The 14,495-nt window shown below is 53.3% G+C and overlaps 1 protein-coding gene and 1 long non-coding RNA gene across 3 annotated transcripts; one reads left to right on the forward strand and one right to left on the reverse strand.

The window, feature by feature from the left end:
- Positions 1-701: 701 nt before the first annotated feature.
- On the reverse strand, positions 702-9,569 carry EOMES (eomesodermin). 2 transcript variants are annotated; one of them, XM_029071382.2, is made up of 6 exons: positions 8,447-9,569; positions 4,920-5,074; positions 4,100-4,221; positions 3,484-3,642; positions 3,334-3,395; positions 702-2,672 (listed from the first exon to the last, which is right to left on the reverse strand). In XM_029071382.2, exons 1-6 carry the CDS (start codon positions 9,361-9,363, stop codon positions 1,994-1,996), a joined length of 2,094 nt encoding a protein of 697 aa, XP_028927215.1. In that variant the 5' UTR covers positions 9,364-9,569; the 3' UTR covers positions 702-1,993. The 2 variants fall into 2 exon arrangements, with proteins under 2 accessions (XP_028927215.1, XP_028927214.1); XM_029071381.2 differs by having other exon boundaries at positions 702-2,729; positions 8,447-9,567.
- A 1,334-nt stretch (positions 9,570-10,903) lies between these two features.
- On the forward strand, positions 10,904-14,077 carry LOC103164890. The gene is made up of 2 exons (XR_003761431.2): positions 10,904-11,544; positions 13,780-14,077. It is a non-coding gene; the product is annotated as an uncharacterized LOC103164890 (long non-coding RNA).
- The last annotated feature ends 418 nt before the right edge of the window (positions 14,078-14,495 follow it).

Raw genomic sequence — 14,495 nt, forward strand, 5'->3', positions numbered from 1 at the left:
TGAAAAGAGGGCTACCGGGGGGTCGGGGGTGGGGGCCGAGGGCTGGGGAGGGGGCGAGGGCGGAGCCGGTGGGCAACCTTTCCCGGGGACAGAGGGAGGTCCCGGGAGACATGCGGACTCCCTTGGGTCGACAGCCTTGGAGGGACACCTCTTTGGGCTTGGGTTGGTGCCAGGGCAGCTCCATCCCTGGCCTTGGGAACGGTTTGGGAAGCAGAGATGAGAGGCCCTCCGGACCCCGGCCGGACCCCGGCAGCCCCTGCCCCCCCGCACTGGCACTACCCCCCTCACTGCCCGGGCCACAAGCTCCTTCTTCCCATGCCCCGCGGGCTTGAGCGCTCTGCTGCCGAGGCGCCTGCCTCCCTCCCTCTGCTAGTGAGGCCCAGTAACTGCCCTCCTCTCCTCCCACGGCCCCCGGGCACACTTACACACACCCCTCACCCCGAGCTTCACAGCCCCGACCTCGACAACCTCAAAGACTCAGGAGCCCCCCCGATCCGGTCAGGCCCCACGAACCTCTCCGAACCTCTCCGGCAGGGCCGAGCCGGACTGGATCTCCCCCGAGGTTTTCTTCCTTCTTTGGGGAGGAAAGGAAATTCGCTGCGAAAGGGATTACCTGTGCAGAGCCCCTCTGGGCTAAGAGGGAGGAGGATTTCTTTTGGAAATTTAAAAAGATAAAAAAAAAACAAACAAAAAACACCCGACCTTTCCCTGCACGCACCACGTTTATTAAAAACCACTACTTACTGTACATACGAAACCCAAGAAAACTGAAAAGCCTTCATGAGCTGGTGCGTGGACTCTGACTGGCCCACATTTCATAAAAGTCATCAGAGAGAGAGAGAAAGGAGTTGGAGAGTTCTTTTTGTTTTTTTAAACATATTTGCAGTTAGGACAGGGCAACTGAAAAATACATTCTTCTCTACCTACGAAGTAAATAGATTCTCTTCCAATGTCCTGAAGGGCGGTAATTAAGACCATCCCCCTGACCCCCCCCCACCTCACCTCCCAACCCCATTCCAGTGTCCTGCAGCAGTTCCAGTGACTCAGAAATCCTTTACAACGCCAAAGCACCAAAACTTTACAAGATTTTGACCAGACTCCTATGTAAACTATTTTTATAATATATTCCACAGTATTTTTCTACAGCGTCTCTAAACACACACAACTGTACACCGTTTAATTCTCTATTTTTGGTGACTTCCTCTTCTAGCACAGGGCCTTTCAACCCCACACGATAACCAATCCCTTAGCCCATTTTCAAGTGCTGCAGTCCTCTAGTCCTTTGGGAATACGGGGCGGATGGGAGATCCAGGTTAAACCTTCACAAAAGGATTCGCTTCCTCTCTTGTGACAAGGGTGGCCTCCTCCTCAGGAAAACACTATTACTGCCTAGAGCCAACTTCCATCAGCCAGAGATTTCTCGGTTGCGCATGAGGCCCGTTTCTTCTGCCAAAGCAAGGCGCTTTCGCCTCGGTTAAGCCACCCCCCCCGACTCCTGCTGGTTCTGGGAGCTAGAAACAGAAACGAAGGTTCAAGCCTCCCTCTCACTCCTAAGTGCACAGCACTTAAACCCCAGACTCATCCTCTCTGGGTCACTTCAAACACCCCCCGACCTCCCCCACCCCACCCCATCCCACCCCTTTCCCACCACCACCTACTGTCCCTGGATCACACTGAGCTGATCGCACTGTAGCTTAGTGTCTGAATAAATAAGCTGTGTGATTAAAACCTGGGCCATCCAACCAAATCTTAAAAGATCCTTCAAAATAAAATTGAACATTTAAAAACAATTGACTTTTTCTTTCTATTAGGGCTGTTCCAGTTACCTGCAGCAATTAAAAAGCTTTGGCACCTTCTATAGAGAATTGCACAAAAAAAGTATGCTTCAAGGTGGAAAAGGCAAGTCTTTTTGGCAACCTAGGCAAAAAACAAAAACAAAAATACCCAAGTCCACCTTGAAAAGTTACCGATTTGATAAATGTACAATAATGCTTTAAGGGCTTGTGTAGAAGGCATAGTAGCCCATGCCTTTCGAAGTGTCTTTGCTATAGTCCTCTGCATTAATGTCCTCACACTTAATTGAGGGGGAGTTTTCATTGCTGGAGGTACTAGGAGAGAGACGTCTCCTTTTGCAAGCGCTAGTGTACACCCCAGAATCATTAGAATCGAGAGACTTTATGGAAGGTGGGGTCTCTATCCAGGAAGTGTTGATTTCTTCCTTGACTTTCTCTTTGGAGAGCTGGTCTTCAGAGAAACCCGAGGGGCTCGTTCTGGAAGTCCACGGTAAGCCGGCTGCCATTTTCCTCTGATAAGAGCCTCTGCTTCCCCACCCCGCCATGGCCGGGAACGTCGGATCAGGGTAGTAACCCAAAGCATGGGACGTTTGCAGGGGCAGGGATTTAATGCTGTAGGGGAGCAAGGTGCTGGAAGTGTACTCGGACTCGTAGGAGCTTAGGTCCAGTTTGTTGCTCCCTGGTTGCTGAACAGGAGTAACAAACCATCTCTGAGGAGGATTGGCCACCTCCTCACTTTGCTGGGGTGAAAGGAGGCCGTTGGTCTGGGGGACGGTTCTCTCTCCGTTGTAAAATCTGGCTTGAGGCAACGTGTTGACGAAAGGTTCCTGGAAGAAGGACTGGACGCCATAGCGGCCACCGGGGACAATCTGATGGGATCTAGGAGAATCCGTGGGAGATGGAGTTAACCTGTCATTTTCGGAAGCGGTGTACATGCTACAATATAAAGAGAAACACTTAAAAAAAAAAAAAAAAAAACCAAACCTCCACCCCCCAATAAACTAATATGGTTCCCAACTGTCAACCTCCCAGCATTAAAAAGGATTCGGGGTTTATTCTGATAGGAAAGGAATAGCTAGGAGGCACCGGGCCTCTTAAAGCCTATTCTTTAAAAAAAAAAAAAAAAAAACGGTTTTGTGAAAATCTGCTGATCTCCAACAACAATGGTCACCATCTTTTGCTGGCATGTACTGACATTTAGTGGACACCGCCTCCCCCGCCAAAAAAAGCCACCCTAGATAAATACTAGAGTGTAAAGAGCTCCAAATCATCACACGCTCTTTGGGGTAATCCATTCTTAGCCACCATTTTAAAGTGACTATCATCACTCTTACAAGTTCTCTGCAAAAAAAAAATTCCAGAGAATCTTCTAAAGGAATTAATGTTGACCAAAAAAAAAAAAAATAGGTTGATTGAGCAAGCTATTTGAATGTGTAGCATATTTTGGTGTGAGGAGAATGTTAACATATGAAGAGGGGGAAATGGGTATATGCAAGAGTCCTTTCAAAGGAAAATACTCAAGGACTAGCGCTACACTTACGAATCATAGTTGTCCCGGAAGCCTTTTGCAAATGGGTTATGGTCTATCTTCAGCTGTGTGATCTAGATAAGAAAAAAATAGAAGCAGTTGAGCCACTTCATTTCCTGGATTTTAGCAGAATAGGTTTTTCAGACTTGCGGGCTCACTTACATCGGTATTTTGGTAGGCCGTCACTGCAATGAACTGAGTTTCGGTGAAGGTAAAAGTCTGTGTCTTTGAAGCATCGTTCAGGTCCTCAACCCCATCTTCTGTAACTTCTACAATGTGAAGTCGGGGTTGGTACTTGTGTAAAGACTGCAAGACGATCATCTAGAAGGGGAGAGGGTGGGGGAAAAAAAACCTTTCGTACCTAAGTTTTCATACCTCAACGATCTTGCAGAGAGTCAGCAGGATTGAGGTCAAAAGGGCCTTGGGAGTGGTTCTTTAGGTGGTCATTACAAAAAGACATCGTGACCATTTTATTAAGACCCTAATTAAGACCACACTGGTATAAAATCTGGAAGTTAAGGAACGTTCAGGGTGTTACGAGTAATTTAAAGGGAAAGGTGGATGTCGAAGACCATCTCCTTGGTTTCTAAATGTCAGGAGAGAGCTTCAACGGTGCAGGGGAGAAAGGGGTTAAGAAGATGGTGAAGGAGAATTGGTTATAATCCATAACAGTGCAAATAACGCACAGTTTGCAGAAGATCTGTATAAAGCAGGGACTCCCCCCCCCACCCAGAGAACAGACCTGAGGACTTACCAACCCACTGGCCACTGACTTTACCTGTGTGTTGTTGTTGTTTGCGCCTTTGTTGTTGGTGAGTTTCAGTTTCCCAAAGGAAATCTCCTGCCTCATCCAGTGAGAGCCGGTATTGGGAGACTCTGGGTGAACATACATCTTGTTGCCTAAAAGACAGACACAAAGAGCCGGAAGTGTCTCGCTGCCGCACGCACCTTCGGTTTCCCACCTGCTGGCCTTGGGGCCAGGGGAAAGGGACGCAGATCGGGTCTGTTTTTGAATGGCCTTGAAGAACTCGGCCCCAGGATCTACTCCATCCCCTGATGGCTACGCCTGGAGAATGGGAAACGGACCCCAATCTCTTCTTCTGCCTCATTTAAGCAGCAGCATCTACTGCACCACCAAGGGAGCTCAGGAAATGCGAGAAGGGCAATTAAGGTAAAACACTCTAAACTGAATTCAACTCAATGCTCTGTACTGGCTCCCAGAGCTCAGAAGCCACAGAAGGTTATAACTCTGGAAAATTATTTTCTTCCAGCACCCATTCTTTATTTTAGAAGGTGGTGGAGAAGGAAAATAAAGGTGGGCCTCGGGTAGCAGCCCCCCCTCCCGCCCCCCGACCTCATTTCCTACACACAGGTCGCTAAGGGTCACTGTCTGGGGGTGGGAGGAGGGGTTGGGGGAGGAGGGATATGTGTGTGTATGTGTGTGGTGTGTGTGTGTAGCATCGGAGCGAGGTAAGACTGGACGCACCGAGGCTTTCGCTAACTCTCCAGATCCCTCCCCATACTGGGAGCTCTGCTCCTCGCTTCCCAAAACTCATCTCCCTCCTTCGTCTCTCCCTCCCTCCTTGGCCACCCCTTACCTTGCATGTTGTTGTCGGCTTTGCCGCAGGTCACCCACTTCCCCCCTTGAAAGCGCCAGTGGTTGGGGTCGGCCAGCACCACCTCCACGAACACGTTGTAGTGGGAGGTGGGGTTCAGCCCGTTTATGTTGAAGCTCAGGAAAGGAAACATTCGCCTGCAGCGGGAAAAGACGGGCACGCGTGTGTACACGTACACACACACACACACTTCCTTCTTGAACTCCGGAGGTGGGGATGGGGGGGGGGGTCTCCCACAGTTTGAATCCTAGGCCACCCCCAGTATCCCCGACACCGTGAGCCTGTTGTTGGGCAGGGATGGTCTCTACATCTGTGGCCGAACTGTACATTCCAAGTACTCAGTCCAGTGCCCTGCACATAGTAAACACTCAATAAACATGATTGAATGAATGATCGAATGACTTCTTGAGCCAAGTTGCAATGTTCCCCTCGCTGGGTCAGATAGGGGATTCGTTCTCACAGTCTAGAAGTGGGGAGAGGGATGAACATGGCGTGGAGCCCCGTCCCTGCCCGGGGGGGGGGGGGGGGGGAGGGGAAGGGAGGGGCGTCGGCGGTGCCTGGGAGGGAGTTTTCGCACCCCGGGGCTGACCCTTCGCAAACACAAAGACCCTTGCCGAGGTAGAATAATAACAATAATGTTGGTATTTGTTAAGCGCTTACTATGTGCCGAGCACTGTTCTAAGCGCTGGGATAGATACCAGATAATCAGGTTGTCCCACATGGGGCTCACAATTTTAATCCCGTTTTCCAGATAAGGTCACTGAGGCATAGAAGTGAGGTGACCTGCACCAGGTCACACAGCAGACAAGCGGTGGAGTCAGGATTCAAACCCATGACCTCTGACTCCCCAGCCCGGGCCGCCCTCCACCCCACAGGGCCCCGCCACCCCATCGCTGCCCGTCACGCCCGAGGGCATGGGCTGCCCTTTAGTCAGTCATTCATCCCATCATATTTATCGAGCGCTTACCATGTGCAGAGCACTGTGCTAGGCGCTTGAAATGTTCAATGGGGCAACAGATCGAGACCATCCCTGACCCACAACGGGCTCACGGGATAAATGGGGGAAACTTCATTCATTCCATCGTATTTAGACTGTGAGCCCGTTATAGGGCAGGGGTGGTCAGGGATGGTCTCGTTGCTTAGGACAGCGCTCTGCGCAGATTAAGCGCTCAATAAATACTATTGAGTTTACCTCGCACTTACTATGTGCAGAGCGCTGTCCTAAGCGCTTGGAATATACAATTGGGCAACGGATGGAGACCATCCCTGCCCCACAACGAGGCCCGGTCTAAACGGGGGAGATTTCATTCATTCCCGGCTCAGTGGAAAGCGCCCGGGCTGGGGAGTCAGAGGTCGTGGGTTCTAATCCCGACTCCCCCGCTTGCCAACTGTGAGACTTTGGGCAAGTCACTTCACTTCTCCGGGCCTCAGTTCCCTCATCTGTAAAATGGGGATGAAGACTGTGAGCCCCACGTGGGACCACCTGATCACCTTGTATCCCCCCCCCCAGCGCTTAGAACGGTGCTTTGCACATCGGAGGCGCTTAACAAATACCGCTGCTATTATTATTCCATCGTATTTACCGAGGGCTTACTACGTGCAGAGCGCTGTGCTAAGCGCTCGGAATGTCCAATTGGGCAACAGATCCGAGACCATCCCTGCCCCCCAACGGGGCTCACGGTCTAAACGGGGGAGGCTTCATTCATTCCATCGTATTTAGACTGTGAGCCCGTTATGAGGCAGGAATTGTTTTTATCTGTTGCCCAACTGGACATTCCAAGCGCTTAGGACAGTGCTCTGCACACAGTAAGCGCTCAATAAATGCTACTGAATGAGTTCACCGCGCGTTTATTCTGTGCAGAGCGCTGTGCTAAGCGCTCGGAATGTCCAACCGGGCAACGGATTGGAGACCATCCCTGCCCCAAAACGGGGATCACGGTTTAAACGGGGGAGGCTTCATTCATTCCATCTTAGACTGTGAACCCGTTATTGAATGAATTTCCCGAGCGCTTACTACGTGCAGAGCACTGTGCTGAGCGCTCGGAATGTCCAATTGGGCAACAGATCCGAGACCATCCCTGCCCCCCAACGGGGCTCACGGTCTAAAGGGGGGAGGCTTCCTTCATCCCATCCTATTTCCCGAGCGCTCACTCCGTGCAGAGCGCTGTGCTAAGCGCTCGGAAAAAGCAGCGTGACTTAGTGGACAGAGCCCGGCCTTGGGAGTCAGAGGTCGTGGGTTCTAATCCCGGCTCCGCCACTCGTCCGCTGTGAGAACCGGGGCAAGTCACTTCACTTCTCTGGGCCTCAGTTCCCTCATCTGGAAAAACGGGGATTAAAAACTGTGAGCCCCCCGAGGGACAATCTGATGAGCCTGTATCACCCCCAGCGCTTAGATCAGTGCTCTGCTCCTAGTAAGCGCTTAACAAATACCAACATTATTATGACCCTGTCCTTCCCCGAGCGCTTAGAACAGTGCTCTGCACCTAGTAAGCGCTTAACAAATACCAACGTTATTATGACCCTGTCTTTCCCCGAGCGCTTAGAACAGTGCTCTGCCCATAGTAAGCGCTTAATACCAACATTATTATTATTATGACCCTGCCTTTCCCCGAGCGCTTAGAACAGTGCTCTGCCCATAGTAAGCGCTTAACAAATACCAACATTATTAGGACCCCCGCATTTCCCCGAGCGCTTAGAACAGTACTCTGCCCATAGTAAGCGCTTAATACCAACATTATTATTATGACCCTGTCTTTCCCCGAGCGCTTAGAACAGTGCTCTGCCCATAGTAAGCGCTTAATACCAACATTATTATTATTATGACCCTGCCTTTCCCCGAGCGCTTAGAACAGTGCTCTGCCCATAGTAAGCGCTTAACAAATACCAACATTATTAGGACCCCCGCATTTCCCCGAGCGCTTAGAACAGTACTCTGCCCATAGTAAGCGCTTAATACCAACATTATTATGACCCTGTATTTCCCCGAGCGCTTAGAACAGTGCTCTGCCCATAGTAAGCGCTTAACAAATACCAACATTATTAGGACCCCGCATTTCCCCGAGCGCTTAGAACAGTACTCTGCTCATAGTAAGCGCTTAATACCAACATTATTAGGACCTTGCATCTCCTCCAGCGCTTAGAACAGGGCTCTGCTCATAGTAAGCGCTTAATACCAACATGATTAGGACCCTGCATCTCCCCCAGCGCTTAGAACAGTGCTCGGCACCTAGTAAGCGCTTAACAAATACCAACATGATTAGGACCCTGCATCTCCCCCAGCGCTTAGAACAGGGCTCGGCACCTAGGAAGCGCTTGACAAATCCCATGACTATTAACAGAGAGAGAGACCATCCCTGCCCCACCACGGGGCTTAGACGGGGGTGGGGCCAGACTTCCAAGCGCCCAGTCCAGTGCTGCGCACATAGTAAGCGCTCAATAAATACGACGGGAGGAAAGACGGGAAGGCACAAGGAGGCCGGCGAAGGGTCCCCGCGGGTGGCCCGACCCACCTGCCCTGCTTGGTGATGATCATCTCCGTCTGGTGGCGGTGGAACTTGAGCCACAGGGGCCTGTTGCAGAGGAAGACCTGGGCCCTGAGTGCGGATCCGGGCACGGCCAGTCCCACCAGGCCGCTGCACGGGCCCCCCGCCGCCGGCCCGGGGTAGGGCCCGTAGAGGGGCCCCGGGCCGCCCTGGCCGTACTGGTAGGCGCCCCCTCCTCCTCCTCCTGCGGAGCCTCCTCCCGCCGCCGCTGCGGGGGCGCCGCCGCCTCCGGGAGGGCCTCCGCCGCCGAACTGCGGCCTGGCGGGCGGGCAGACGGCCGGCGGGAAGCCGCCAGGGGGCAGCATGGAGCCGTAGGGGTAGCGGCCGCCGCCGGGCGCCGGGTAGACGGAGCCGTGCTGAGCCGCCGCCGCCGCCACCACCGCCGCCGCCGCCGCCGGGTAGGGGAAGAGGGAGCAGGGCCCGCCCAGCTCGGACGCCTGCGGCCCGGGGGACGGCAGGTAGTAGCGCTCGGACCCCAGGTTGTCCATGGAGTAGCGGCCGCCGGACGAGGACGAGGACGCGGCGGCGGCGGCGGCGGCGGCGGCGGCGGCGGCGGCGGCGGCGGCAGGGGGCAGCTCCTCCTCTCCCCCGCAGGGGGCGCTCTTGCGGCCGTCCTTGGGCCCCGCGGCGGCCGGGAAGGTGTCTCCGCCGTCCGCCTCTCCCAGCAGCGCCCCGGCCCCGCCGCCCGCCGCCTCCCCGCCCAGCTTCAGCCCTTTGTCCAAGTCCGGACGCCGCGGCGGGGAGCCCGGCGGCCTCCGCTGCAGCGGGAGGTGCGCGGCGGGCTGCGGGGGGCCGCCTCCGCCCGCGCCGCCGCCGTCCAGGGGGAAGAAGGGGGCGCCCGCCAAGTGCGGCGCGCCGCCCAGCAGCGGCTCCCCCAACTGCATCCTCCGCCGGCCCCCGCGCTCCCACGGCCCCCCACAGCGCCCCCTCCCGGCGGACGCCGAGCCCCCGCGCGGCGGATTCGCACCCACAGCCGCGACGCTTTAACCCCGCGGTGAAGCCTTCCTGGGGGGGCGGGGGGAGAGAAAGCGGGAGCCAAAGAGGCAGACCCCACTCTGCCCGGCCCCCCCCCCCCGCGCCGGGAGTCGGGGGGGGTCACCGACGGCGGCGACAGAGGCGACAGGCGGCGATAGCTGCCACCCTCCCCCCGCCCCCCCCACACCAAATCCCGACGCCTGTGCGACCGACCGACCCGCCTCCTCCTCATTTATAGATGTGACGGCCGGGGAGGGGCTTCCCTCCTCGGCCTCCCCCCCTCCCCCGCGGCCGGCCTTATTGGCTGACTTCTCTGACACTAATTGAATTAGACAATTAATTGGAGGGAGTCACCTGTGGCTCTCCCTTTTGGCTCCCACCACCGTCCTCAACGCTTTTGGGGGGGCGGGGGAGGGGACACCCCTGGCCCTGACACCAGCTCCCATCCCTTTTTCCGCGTCCTCGGCCTCCATGATCCCAAGGAGGGCATTTGTTCATTCGTTCAGTAGTATTTATGGAGCGCTTACTCTAGGCAGGGCGCTGTACTAAGCGCTGGGAATGGACAGTTGGACGACGGATCGAGACCATCCCTGCCCAGTGCCGGGCTCACGGTCTAAAGGGAGGCGCTTACTATGGGCCAAGCGCTGTGCTAAGCGCTGGAGAGGATAGAAGGTCATCAGGTGGGGCTCACAGTCCTCATCCCCATTTTACAGATGAGGGGACCGAGGCCCGGAGAAGTGAAGTGACTGGCCCACAGTCACCCAGCGGACCAGCGGCCGAGCCGGGATTGGAACCCATGACCTCTGACTCCCCAGCCCCTGCTCTCGCCACTGAGCCGCGCTGCTTCTTTTGATGGAGGGATGGGGACCCCGACCGGGGCCCGTCCGTGCCCCCCTGGTGGGTGGGGGGGAAGGACTGGCAGCCTCCGAGAGGGTGCTGAGTTCAAGTCCGAGGATCCAGTAAGGCCGGTTCAGGCCTCCCAAGCCGCACGCCCGGCCGCCTCGACGGATGCGGGGGGAGGGGGGTTAAGCGCTTAGCGTTCATTCATTATTCGATCGTATTTATTGAGCGCCTACTATGTGCAGAGCACTGTACTAAGCGCTTGGAACGGACAATTGGGCAACAGATAGCGACCATCCCTGCCCGATGACGGGCTCACGCTCTAAACGGGGGAGACGGCAAAGCCAAACGGAACGAAACAAAAGAAGTCGTACAGTGCTCTGCACCCAGTAAGCGCTCAATAAGTACGATCGAAGGAAAGATGCCTGTTTGGGCGGGCGGGGGAGAGGGGACGGGAGGGGAAACGGAGGAAGGGAGAAACCGCGGGATTCCCGAAGAGGTAGAAGCCTCTTCGTCCAGCCGAGCTCTTGACCCCCCCCACCCTTTTCCGTTGACTTCGCGGGGGGGGGGGGGGGGGACGGTTCGCACCCACGACTCTGGGTGGCGGTTGCAGCCCGCCGGCCGGAGGCTGTTTGACTTCATGCTCCTCCGGGGGCGGGGGGAGTGTACTGGCCGCCTCAATGGGGCAACGGCTTCCCTTCCAGGGGCTCTTTGACTTCATGTGCCTCCGGCGGGGGGGATGTACTGGCCGCCTCAATGGGGCAACGGCTTCCCTTCCAGGGGCTCTTTGACTTCATGTGCCTCCGGCGGGGGGATGTACTGGCCGCCTCAATGGGGCAACGGCTTCCCTTCCAGGGGCTCTTTGACTTCATGTGCCTCCGGCGGGGGGATGTACTGGCCGCCTCAATGGGGCAACGGCTTCCCTTCCAGGGGCTCTTTGACTTCATGTGCCTCCGGCGGGGGGATGTACTGGCCGCCTCAATGGGGCAACGGCTTCCCTTCCTCCTCCCCTCTTTTTTCCGAAAGCCGAGGCTCTGTCCCCAAGCCGGCCGCAACCCTGGCGTCCCTAGGCTACAACCTCCAGCTGCTTTTCCTCCCTAAAATGCCAATTAAGACCGTGAGCCCCACGGTCTGCCCCAGCGCTTAGCACACAGTAAGCGCTTAACAAACACCCATAATAATAATTATTATTATTATTTTCAGACGCCGACCCGGGTTGAAGGTGTGCGGTTACTACCGGCAGGGCTTCGGTAGGTAATTAAATCGTATTTAAATTACATTTAGGGAGACGCTTAACTGATGCAAGACCCTAGTTTGTTCAGACCCTAGTTTGTTCACCTCTTTCCCCCCGCCCCCCGTCCTGTCCTCTCCCTAGGGCAAGGAAATCTTGATTTTGTTTTATTTTTTTCACCCCACTCGCTCATTCTTCCACGACTTTTATATTCACCCCCTTCCCCATCATCTCTTTAAAACCTTCGTATCTCATCAGACCTCGGGCTCTGCAACATTCAACATTCAATTATTCCCGGTTAACAGAGGCGTTAAGAAGACCATCGCCAGCCCCCCCCCCCTCCCATTTCCTTTACAGTTAAACACAGGAGGGAGAATAATTAGTGAAATAATCAGTTTGATATTGAATTATGCCTGCTTTGGCTCCAGCTGCTTGGAATCCCTTGCTCTTCGGAAGAAAGTATATTTTCCAAGCGAAAATTCAAGTCGTACACATATATGGGGCAGGGGATGGAGAAAGAGAGAGAGGTATTTAATGCTGTAAATGGAAAATCGTGAATATTCACGTTAATAAGAAATTACAGATAACAATCGTAATCATTCCGGGGCCGACGCTCTGAAAGAGGTTTAAGGGCAGAACTGTAGCGAATCTGCCCTTCTGCCCCCCTCAACATAAACGCGATTTCAAGGGAAACTTTTTACTCTGAGTCAGATGATAAGGGCAAACCACCGTCGTGCCAGGGAACAAAAAGGAAACTGAGATGCTTTTCGCAAACCGAAATGTTTCCCCCGCTCCCTTTCCCTTCTCTTGCCATTTCCCTCTAATCGTAGGTTTATTGCAAAGGCAAAGATTTCGGGCTGCGCGGTGGAGAGGGCTGGGGGCTGATTAGCATGTACATATTATATATACATATATATGTGTGTGTGAACTTGTCGTGTACCCTTGTGTGTGTCAAGGGGAAGGCGCATTCCGTCGACAGGGTAGAGAAAATGGGACCGTGCGCCAAAGGTCGGAACCTCCTTGAAGACCTCGGGCAGAAATTGGAGCTGGGGGTGGGCTGCAGGCTGGGGTGCAGGACGCGGGGCGCAGGGACAAAGCCGAGGACACAAAAGTGAAGGGCAGTGAGCTTGTGGTTCATGGCCGAGTTGGGCTGGGGATGAGTTAGGGCTCAGGAGGGAAAGGTGACCTAAGCAGCGTCAGTCCTCCTTCCCCGGCGGCTCCCACCGTCTTTCTTTGCTCTGGCTTGCTTGCCTGCAGGCCACCCCTTCTCCCCTTTCGAGCCCTTTGATAGGGGTTTCCTCCCTGTGTGTCTGTCTTCCTCGGTCTCGGTCTCTGTCTGCCTCTCTTTCTCTCCTTTTTTCTCTCTCCCTCTTCCTCCCTGCTCTCTCCCCCGTCCCCCGCCCCCCTCCTCCACGTCCTTGATCCAGGGAAGTACTGAGAACCAGGTTTTTCAAAGGATTTTAGCGCGCCTGAAAGCCAGAGATTGAATGACAGCAGTCCCAGAGACAGAAACTTCTATGCTAATTTCAGGAGAGAGTTTTGCAAAGCCTGGGAGCCATGGATGGGGCGGAATTCTCCTGCTATTGAAAGTCGTTTCCTTTCCAAATCACTGTAAAATGAGCTGAAAGTTTCCTTTTAAAATATGGAATTTATGCTTTGTTTTCTGAGACGAGGAAAATAATGTAACCAGGTAGGATACCACTTCGTTATCTTGGACCTTGAGTGTTGGTCTTAGAACTGTATTGCAGGCTGTTTTCAGAACCCAGAGAAGAGAACAGTGAACATTACACTCCACTTGAGGAGCAAGAGCAATAAGCTTTTCTTTATATACCAATAGGGTTACTTACACACCAGCTGTTGCTCCAACAATTAATTTCCATTTTCATCATGGTGCATTTCGACAGCATTGGATCTTTTCTGATGAGAGCTTCACAGAATCACTAAAAAAAAGGGATTTGCGGTCCTTTTCCCGCCCCCCGGAGTTCATGGTTAATTCCCGGAATTACTCAACTTGTATTCACAAATTCTAGAGCAAACCCATTTGAAGCTCAAGAAACTAAGGCCTTAGGTAGAGTCTGAAGCAGAAGCCAGAGTTCAAAAAGTGCTCTCCATTTAGGTGTTGGAAAAGCGATACTTAACCTAAGGTGGGGACCACATTTTGAGAAAATGAGGAAAAGAGCTATTCTAACCATGCTTGTTTTAGAGTAGAGAAGCATAAAACTAATGGTTTCTCCTGTTTATGTTTGATCTGCAGGGACCAGCTATGGCTGTCTCTGTAGATTAGCCCCTCAATTGTATTATATCTGCTTGCCTTCTGCCTGGACCACTTCATAAAATGTGCTTGATCTCCAGATTTTCTCCCTATATTGTGTAGCTAGCTGTGTGCCTCCTCCTAAACCCTAGAGAGCAATAGAAAGCCCTTTTCTTATATCTCAGACTTACTGAAAAATCAGAGGAAGCTCTTTGGAAACAACAACAGCAACAACAATAGGAATAAAAGCTAAAAATGAAAACTCCAAAAATGACTTAAATAAAAATGTGAAAGAACACAATTTGATTTGGTGTGTTAATAAAATAACTTTATGGTCTGTTGGATTTCAGTTACACTCAGAAGATGAATGAAGCCCAAATTAGACATTTATTGAAAGGTGTCTAAGTTTTAATAGGACTTAAATGACAGTATATTGAAATAGACTAGCTACATAATCCATTCGTTTGAAGGATGTAGGTTCCTTAGAATACCAGGCCCAAAGTAGTACCCGATTAACTCAAACCTTCTACTTGGCTAACACGTTGAAACAGTCATGGGTACTTTTGAAGATGGCCTCAAACATGGGAGCTGTCCGCTCTGCTCTGATATTACATAGCTCCTAATACTTTTGGTAAGCAAAGAAGTTGCTGTTTGCGTCCTCGGCCAGTCTCCTTAAATCCCTTCTTTTGATATTATGAGACAATGGTTCGCTCTGCAGT

Source organism: Ornithorhynchus anatinus, chromosome 8 (assembly GCF_004115215.2).
Source record: "Ornithorhynchus anatinus isolate Pmale09 chromosome 8, mOrnAna1.pri.v4, whole genome shotgun sequence".
NCBI lineage: Eukaryota > Metazoa > Chordata > Mammalia > Monotremata > Ornithorhynchidae > Ornithorhynchus > Ornithorhynchus anatinus.